The 9,882-nt window shown below is 40.6% G+C and overlaps 1 protein-coding gene across 1 annotated transcript; it reads left to right on the top strand.

The window, feature by feature from the left end:
- Nucleotides 1-2,499: 2,499 nt before the first annotated feature.
- Nucleotides 2,500-8,232, top strand: lsm14b (LSM family member 14B). Its single transcript, XM_055222767.1, has 7 exons — nucleotides 2,500-2,620; nucleotides 3,418-3,581; nucleotides 5,285-5,405; nucleotides 6,444-6,656; nucleotides 6,738-6,824; nucleotides 7,854-7,989; nucleotides 8,052-8,232. The coding sequence occupies exons 1-7, from the start codon at nucleotides 2,500-2,502 to the stop codon at nucleotides 8,230-8,232; spliced, it is 1,023 nt and encodes a 340-aa protein (XP_055078742.1).
- The last annotated feature ends 1,650 nt before the right edge of the window (nucleotides 8,233-9,882 follow it).

The raw sequence follows: 9,882 nt of genomic DNA, 5'->3' as shown, positions 1-9,882 counted from the left end.
CGATAACGGAGTGCAACAGTTTACACTTATTTTCACATAGGACAAAAAATCTAATATTAAGAGTTTCAAGGCTATTCTGCTACGTGCTAACAAGCTACGTGCTAACAAGGGATGTGCTAACTAGCCATGTTCTAACCAGCCATGTGCTAACAAACTACACGCTAACAACCTACATGCTAACAAGCTATGTGCAAATCAGCTATGTACTAACCAGCTACATCCTAACTACCTACTTGCTAACCAGCTATTTGCTAACTAGCTATGCTCTAACCAGCTATGTGCTAACAAGCTATGTACTAACTAGCTTCGCTCTTACCAGCTACGTACTAATTAGCTACTTGGTAACCAGCTACGTACTAACCAGCTACGTACTAACTAGCTACTTGCTAACAGCTATGTGCTAACCAGCTATGTGCTAACCAACTATGTACTTAGAGGCTACATGCTAACCAGCTATGTGCTAACAAGCTATGCTCTAACCAGCTATGTGCTAACAAGCTATGTACTAACTAGCTACGCTCTTACCAGCCACGTACTAACCAGCTACATATTAACTAGCTACTTGCTAACCAGCTATGTGCTGTCCAGCTATGTGCTAACCAACTATGTACTTACAAGCTAACCAGCTATGTTCTAACTAGCTACGCTCTAACCAGCTATGTACTAACAAACTACATGCTAACCAGCTACATGCTAACCAGCTACATGCTAACTAATATCCATAACGCAGTTGTTTTACGTCAAAAAAAAAACAAAGGCCGTTTAAAATGCAAGATTCTGTAAAATATTTTAATAACTTCACAGTTTATAAAGTTTCAGAAACAAATTTCAAATAAAACTATAGTTCTTGTGCTCATTAGTTTGGTGTAGCTGATTTTACCGGCGCAGCTTTCAAACTTTTTAATATACATTATTTTGGTAAAGTCTGTGAGAAAAATGAACAGGGATTTTATTTGTGGCCGGTCACTTTGGCTCCAGCACAAAAGTCTATAGTGTTTTTATTTTTACAGAAGAAATATTTAATTGAATCACTAATAATTTTGCTGTTTTTGTTTTGCTACAGATGAATAATGCACCTGAGTCAAAGTGGAAACTGGAGGAGCAAATGGATAATGCAACAGTGACACCTGGTGGACAGTGTTGGTTCTACAACTGAGACAACTCCAGGGGCTGTTTCTCTGACTTTTTTTTTTGCATTTTCTACAATAAAAACTCAACAAAAACATTATTAAAGATGTCATTAGAGTGATTATACTTGTGCATCTGTTTTTATTTAAGTTAATTATGTCATTTAAAGTAATAGTGCGTCACATTCTGGTCCTCTACAGCAGCTCATACTTCATAAAGATTAATGACACAGACTCGCAGTGACAGTGACGTCTTTATAACGCCTCTAATGGACAAAGTGCATTCAGCCCCAAACGCTCCGATCAATTTAAATATAAATGAGTAAAGAAAAAGGTGAAGTTTTGGTAAAGATCCAAAGCCTTAAGCGCCGTTTTAATTAATGATACTTTTAACAAAACAAAGCAAAACAGTGAATTAACGACGCTCACAGTAGAGAATGAACTGTGCTTTTTCATCCTCCTGCTCTTGGGAAACTTGCCAAAAAGTAAGATTAAAAGTTTTATTTTTTTAATCTAAGTCTAAATTTCTACGAGTTAAACATAAACTGGACAAATCACCTGGTTCTGTTCAAACAAAGGCTGAAATGTGTCGATTTACAGCAGTTTTATTGTTTTAATGAAGGAATTAAAAAACTTCAAATGTTGTAAAATACATCAGTGGATTTTAGTGACAAAAGGATTGATTTAAAACTAAACTGAACCAGGACTAAATTAAGACTAAACCAGGACTAAGTCAGGACTGAACCAGGACCAAAGTGGGATCAAACCGGGACTAAACCAGAATAAATAAAAAATGATCAATAAAAAAAAAAAAAAGTATATATATATATATATATATATATATATATATATATATATATATATATATATATATATATATATATATATATATATATATATATATATATATATATATATATATATATATATATATATAATTATTAATAATAATAATAATAATAATAATAATAATAATAATAATGACAAAGCAGGGTAAAAAAAAAATGGACAAAGCCAGAATTTAAAAAAATAAAATAAAATAAACTGTGATGCTCCTACGCCCCCTGCTGGACGTTTGTAAATCCTCTCTTTACAAAAACATCTTAAGTTTGACAGTTTTAGACGTGTTCTTTTCTCTACACGCCCTCATAATGTAAAGCACTCATGTTGTAAGAAAAAAATCGAGTTTTGAAATAATAAATGACTTTTTCTTTTTTTTTTCCGTTTGTAATTAACCTAATTATGACGTCACTGCGCAGGTGCGCGTTTTCAAAACGAGCAGAGAAAGAGCAGCAGCAGCGTGACTGATCAGATCTGTGTCCTGCTCACCTGCTCTGGATTTGAACCAGGTTTTTAGTGTTTTTCTGTTAAAATGAACTCAGTCAAACCTTATATCGGCTGCTCCATGACTCTGATCTCTAAAGCTCAGAACAGATACGTGGGAACTTTATACACCATCGACAAAGTCAACTGCACTGTGGTCCTGGCCAAAGGTAAGAGCAGAGGAGCAGAGAGGAGCAGAGAGAGGAGCAGGGAGGTCTGGGAGCTGCAGGAGGAGCATCTGGTTTGCAACAATTAGATTAAAATTTGCACATTTGTAAATCTTCAGAATGAACAAAAATCACTTGCCAAATTTGTAACATTATTTGCTAGAAAACTCAGAAAACAAACTTAAAAAACCCTCCATTTTACATGAATCTATTGTTTTGTCTGTTGTGACATAATGAAACTTTCCCAACTGGAAGAAATATAATTTGAACTTTGAGGGAAAGTGGATGTTTTTCACTGTTACCTGACCCCCCTCCTTTATTTTTATAACATATTTACTTATTTTTTAGTTTCTTCATTTTATTAATTATATTTATTTAACAGGACTGAACTAGGACTAACCAGTTATTTATTTATATTTGTCTGTTGACGTATTTATATATTTACTTTATATATTGATTTTATGTTTTTATTTTACTTTGCAAATTATACTAAAAACCTTTAATTAAAAAAATATAAAAATACTAATTTAAATGGTTTGCAAAACTATATACCTTTATTATTTATCTATTTAATGCAAGACAAACATACAATAGTGACAAGTTGTATTTATACATTTATTTAGTACATTTATTTACTCTCTTGGACAAACCTGTTTCAAAACGGTTCAAAACATGGACCAGGATCCATCCATAAAACTAAAACACTTCTCACACTTCACCTTTTCTGCATCTGTTTCTTTTTGTCCATTGACACGACACAGAATCAGTTTTTCAGCTCCTCTTTGTCGTTTTTGTTGCAGTGCAGTGTTTTGGGACTGAATGGCGAGTGAGCGACAGACCCACACCGCCCCGGGACGACGTCTACGATTACATCACGTTTAGAGGAAGTGACATTAAAGACATCAGCCTGTGTGAGCCGCCCCCGCCCCAACACGGCCTGCACCCGGACCCCGCCATCCTGCTGGTAAATACTGAATACCCAGAGTAAAGCGTGTGTAACGTGTCCCGGTCCGGCCCGGGACAGGGGGCAAAAGGGGGAGGAGGAGCCTCAGTTTAAAATGTTAGTTTAGTTTAGTCTTTATTTAAGGGACCATGTACAGAGACATTAAGCATAAAACTGAGATGTTCTGCACCAGTAGCTAATTTCCATCTGCAGTCCCTGGTTTATAGAGAAAAAATACACTAGTCACAATAAAAACAGATAAGAACTTATAATTTCTATGCACATTCACACGTCTCAGTCATTCATCCAGTTCACACACTGATCCACACACATTACCACACTTAAAATACATTACACACTTTACATATTACATTTAAAACACAATAAAAAAAACTCAGTACTGCCTTTTTTTTAGTTCAGAGGAGAATGTAGTACAGTTTGTGATAGTTCTTATTTCAATGTCATAATGGAAGTGTGTTATGTTTGAAACTCGAACGCCTCCTCAGTCGGTTTGGTCTGAACTCGGGTCTGAGTCTGAAATTTTGCACATTTGTATACATTTTGCACACTTTTGTATTGCACTTTTTATATGTATTTTTTTTTTTTTTTTAAGGACTACAGATGGAAATTGGCATTTTGCTAAATCTGGTGCAGCCATCTTTTTAATGTATCTGCACACTGTCCTTCAAATAAATAAATAAAATAAATAAATGATGTCGTCACATGGGCCAATCAGAGTACTGTACTGCGTCCTGAGTACTTAGAATACTTTTACTCAGAGTTACGGTGTATTTTAGTGTAAAAACAGGAGAGATGATTACAGAAAAAACAGATTTATTTTTGTTGAACTGTTTGTTCTGTGTTCATTTTTGTAATTGGAGATGAAAAGTTTCACACACCGACACACACATTCACACACGCGCTCTTTCAGACTCACACACACACACGCTCTTTCAGACTCACACACACACACGCTCTTTCAGACTCACACACACACACGCTCTTTCAGACTCACACACACACACGCTCTTTCAGACTCACACACACACACGCTCTTTCAGACTCACACACACACACGCTCTTTCAGACTCACACACACACACGCTCTTTCAGACTCACACACACACACGCTCTTTCAGACTCACACACACACACGCTCTTTCAGACTCACACACACACACGCTCTTTCAGACTCACACACACACACGCTCTTTCAGACTCACACACACACACACGCTCTTTCAGACTCACACACACACACGCTCTTTCAGACTCACACACACACACGCTCTGACTCACACACACACACACGCTCTGACTCACACATACACACACGCTCTTTCAGACACACACGCACACACACCCCCTCTTTCAGACTCTCACACACACACATGCTCTGTCGCACACAAACGCTGTCACACACACTGTAAGATGTGTTTTCTCCTCACTGATACTGTGCAGTGTCAGCCAAAATGACATGAAGTACATTTGTGTTACTGTACTCTGAATACTCCCAAATGAAAAAGTAACTGAGCGACTGGCCGAGTGTTTCTCCTCTGATCCAAAGGTCGTCGGTTCAAATCCAGCTTCACCGACCAAAATACAGTTTGTTAAATTATATTCAGTCACTTCCCAACACGTCCGGTCGCTGCAAATGTAAAGTCAAATTTAAACGTATGAACTTGCTGGGGTTTTTTTTGCCACAAACTTCACATTTTGTTTAGTCCTCAGGCTCCACTTTGCCGGACGCACACGCTACGCTAAACCTCGGAGCGGTTCAAGTTCCTGTGTATCACAAAGTGTCAGCTCCGCCTCTTCACAACGAGGAGCACACGGCCGGAGCAGGTAACAAATATAACAACTTACAAATACTGTGATCTGATTAGTGCGTGCGTTTTGTCCTTTTGTTTCATACCAGCGTCAGTTCTTTGTTGTACGTGGACGCCTGTGTAATCTGTGTCGTCCTGGTCTGATCCGTAGTAAAAGACGAAGGTTAAATCTGTAATAACTGGACAGAATGTTGCAGGAGTGAAGGCATTTTGCTGCTGCTTCAACTCATATCTGTCTGAAGGGCGGGGCTAACGACTCTGAAACTGTAAACGGCTGTTGTCTCTAGTTTCAGAGACAGTTTTAACGACCCGGCGATTGTTCTTTGTTTGCTCTGTGGATGGAGTTATAAATACGAGATAGATGATGTCTCACGCGAAGGATTCTCTTTCCTAACAAAAATAGCTTCTTTAACTCTCCTCTCAAACCATTTCTTTTCTCTGGCTCAGATCTGAACCGCACTCTCTTCAAAGGTTAGTGTCTTTTGAGATGGAGATGTACAGCAGACTGCGGTCCAGAGGAGCTCTCACTACACGGAATGGAGTAGAAAACCAAAAAAAATGGTTTGAGAGGAGAGTTAAAGAAGCTATTTTTGTTAGGAAAGAGAATCCTTCTTTTAAACAGGAATGGGGGGTTTAGACGTCTCTCCCCCCCCATCTATAACTCCATCCTCAGACCCAGAACGACGAGAACAATCGCAGGGTCATTTCCGATGAAACTGGAGACGATGGCGGTTTAGTTTCAGTGTAAGTGGCTCCTCCTTCTGACGGATACAAGGCAGTGTCCACCAATAATCTGACCGGAAACAAAAGAAGCGTCTGGGATGAGCAGGGGAATGAGGGATTACCTGGCTCTTGCGCCCCCATCTGGGAGTATGACGTCATCGCATTCTACAATCTGAAAACGACCCGAGTTGCGTTAAAATAAGCTCCGTGTTTATCGTAGCTTTGTCTCAGTCCACTTGTTTTTTTATCTCAAAGCGCGTTCATGAAGCTTCAACTCTGTACGACTAAACGCACTTTTATCCCTCGTCGCCTTGAATCTTTACGTCCGTAGCTGCGCCCGTAAAGCGCCCGATGGTGACGAAGGCGGTGCAAACCATCGGCTCTGAGAGAAACGCGCGAATTTTACATCCGTCCGACAACGAATGGGACCAGAATGAGGCGCCAACCCGCGCGTCGGCCAGAGAACCGCTCCAACGCCAACCGGCCAGACCCCCGCCCCGCGCCGACAGGGACCCGCCGCACCACAGACCCCCTCCCGTGATGAGTAAGAGAGGAAATGTTATGGGTTTTTTTTTAAGTCTATTACAAAAACCTGTGCTGTGGAATGATTATTTTGTTTTTGAAGTGAGGGGCGGCCCACGTTTCCAACCACCTCGACAGAACCACGGATACTGGCAGAACATGGAGAACATGCCGCCGAGGATGAGACAAGGTAACGACGTTTAAATGTGACTTTTCTCTTCTGGGATCCACCACCTGAGATGCCCAGAATGTTCCACAGTACAGCATTAAACTCCACCTGTATTAAATGTGCTCAAAATCCTGTGTTTTTGTTGGTGGGAAACGTCTCGATAAACGTGCGTACTATCAGCGGGCTTGCCTCTCCAGAGACCGGACCTGTAACTTTGGTCTTCTGCCGTCATCGGTTTGACTCCGTGGAGATGTAAAAGTTGAATGCCGTAGTGTGGGACATTCCAGGCAAAGCAAGGGACCGCTCTGTGGAGCCGAGCGAGTGCTGGACCGTCAGAAAAGTTCCATTGGCTCAGGCGACATTCACACTAGTAACTGTTTTGGTTCTGATGTGCACATGGGCTGGTTCTGGTCTCAGTCTCGTCCTGGTCTGATCTTGGGCTGGTCTTGGTCTCGTCTTGGTCTCGTCCTGGGCTGGTCCTGATGTAGTCCTAGTCTGATCTTGGGCTGGTCCTGGTCTCGTCTTGGTCTCGTCTTGGTCTCGTCTTGGTCTCGTCTTGGTCTCGTCTTGGTCTCGTCTTGGTCTCGTTCTGGTCTCGGTCTCGTCCTGGGCTGGTCTTGGTGTAGTCCTGTTCTGGTCTTGGTCTCGTCCTGGGCTGGTCTTGGTGTAGTCCTAGTCTGATCTTGGGCTGGTCCTGGTCTTAGTCTCGGTCTCATTCTTGTCTCGTCCTGGGCTGGGTCTGGGCTGGGTCTAGTCTCGGTCTAGTCTCGGTCTAGTCTCGGTCTCATCCTCGCCTCAACCAGCCCAAGACTAGACCAGGGCCGGTCCTGGTCCCGGTCCTGATCCCGGCTTATGTTTATGTCCTTATTTGCAGGTTCGTGGAGAGGCCGTGCGTCTGACGGTCCACTGAGGTTTGACAGACTTTGATTTTGACTATTCAAATTCTCAGTTCATGAAGGACTACGACCTGCCAGGTAAAGTCCAGGTGAACTCTGATATTTCCATATTGGATTATTTACATTTGCATAAAGTTTAACCTCGTCTGTGCAGAACCACGTCATGCCGCGCTGGAGAACAACGCCAGCGACTCTCCCTTTGACAACGATCCTTTTGGGCCAAAATGTGTTTATAATAAAGCCAAATCCTTCTATGACAACATCCCGTCTCCCTCCGAGCACAAGTTAAGGTCAGTTTTTATTTATCGTCCCGTTCGGTTTGATTTTTACACTTACGGTTTTGTGAGTCCAGGTCGTCGTGGGCAGAGGAACGCCAGCGCAACATGGAGACGTTTGGGGCTTCAGGATGGAGGAGCCCGGGCTTCAGAGGAGGCTACACCCGGGGACGAGGGCAGAGGGGTGGACAGGGGGCGGGGCAGGGGCCGAGGGAGAGGGCGGGGCAGGGGGCGGGGCAGGGAGTGTTTGTGTACTGACCTGAGGAGAAGAAATGTGCTGTCAAGTGTCCTTAAAACTAAAAATCTACTCGTGTATGAACTTAAATGGTCCAAAAATGTAATAAAAATAACAAATTTAATATTTTGAATTGCCGTGTTCATAATGTTTTTAATCAGTGTTACTTAAAGATGGATTTAATATGAATAAAACACTTAAGATTTGAACCATGTAAGTTTTGTTTGGCTAAAATAAAGGAAAATGATTAATTGGTTGTCAGTTTTTAAGTCTATTTCCCGTCATTAGGCATCGACGAGTAAAGTACAGATACCTAAAAATTCTACTTGAGTACATTTTACAGCGGATACTTTTTACTTTTACTTCACTCCATTTGAGAGCAGTATCTGTACTTTCTACTCCACTACATTTTGAACTGGACTGAAAAGTAAAAAGTACTTATGATTTTTTTTTACCGTGTTCGTGGAGACTAAAGTTTTTGAGTTTAATTAAAAGTTGCTCAAGAAAATATACTTGGGTAATTGTAATCGAGTCCTTTATCCACGTTTATTTAGTACTAACTAAATAAATGTGGGTAAAGGACTCGATAGTTCAGCCTGTCAGACTTGGGACCGTTATCCACTGCTTTACCACAAATGTTCATGGAGTAAACTAAACTTGTCTAAACACATTTAGAGCATGAGGATGATGTGATGATCCACCGCTCGCTGATGACGACTCCACTGCAGTGTCCTGCATGTAAGTACAGTACAGTACAGTACACCTGCCACGGCCTGGAGTGAGGAGGGCACACTCTGCTCCGACCCCACAGCACCTGTAAAATGTCCACAAGGAAACTCCATTTTAAGTTTTCTGGTGTCAAGTCAAAGCGTATGGAGTATAATGTAGAACTGTTGAAATGTATCTGTATATGAACTGTTAAACTCAGTGTCCAGAATATATATATCTATACATCTGTCTATCTATACATCGGTCTATACATCTATTTATACATTTATCTATACATCTATACATCTATCTATATATACACATCTATCTATACATCTGTCTATACATCTATTTATACATCTATACATCTATCTATACATCTATCTATACATCTATTTATACATCTATCTATACATCTGTCTATCTATACATCTATCTATACATCTATTTATACATCTATCTATACATCTGTCTATCTATACATCTATCTATACATCTATTTATACATCTATCTATACATCTGTCTATCTATACATCTATCTATACATCTATCTATACATCTGTCTATACATCTATCTATACATCTATATTTCAGCTCCCACAGATAAATGCTGTTGTTGTTGACACTTGACCCAGCTCGCCCTTCGTGTCTGCGTACACTGGGTGAGTACCTCCTTGTACACTGGGTGAGTACCTCCTTGTACACTGGGTGAGTACCTCCTTGTACACTGGGTGAGTACCTCCTTGTACACTGGGTGAGTACCTCCTTGATGCAAAGTGTGTTGAATACTCAAGCTGTGAAAGTAACTACCCATGTTTTCATCTTGGCCTATATTTTGCTTGTTACTGTGTCTGAATGCAGTAGTAGTAGTAGTAGTAGTAGTAGTAGTAGTAGTAGTAGTATTAAGGATACTTATATTATTGGTCCTTGCATGGAAACCTGCCCTCTCAATATGATCCATGCC

This window comes from Periophthalmus magnuspinnatus, chromosome 7, assembly GCF_009829125.3.
Source record: "Periophthalmus magnuspinnatus isolate fPerMag1 chromosome 7, fPerMag1.2.pri, whole genome shotgun sequence".
NCBI classification, from domain to species: Eukaryota; Metazoa; Chordata; class Actinopteri; order Gobiiformes; family Gobiidae; genus Periophthalmus; species Periophthalmus magnuspinnatus.
Note: the sequence above shows the minus strand (reverse complement) of the source record. Positions and strands in the feature narration are given on the sequence as shown.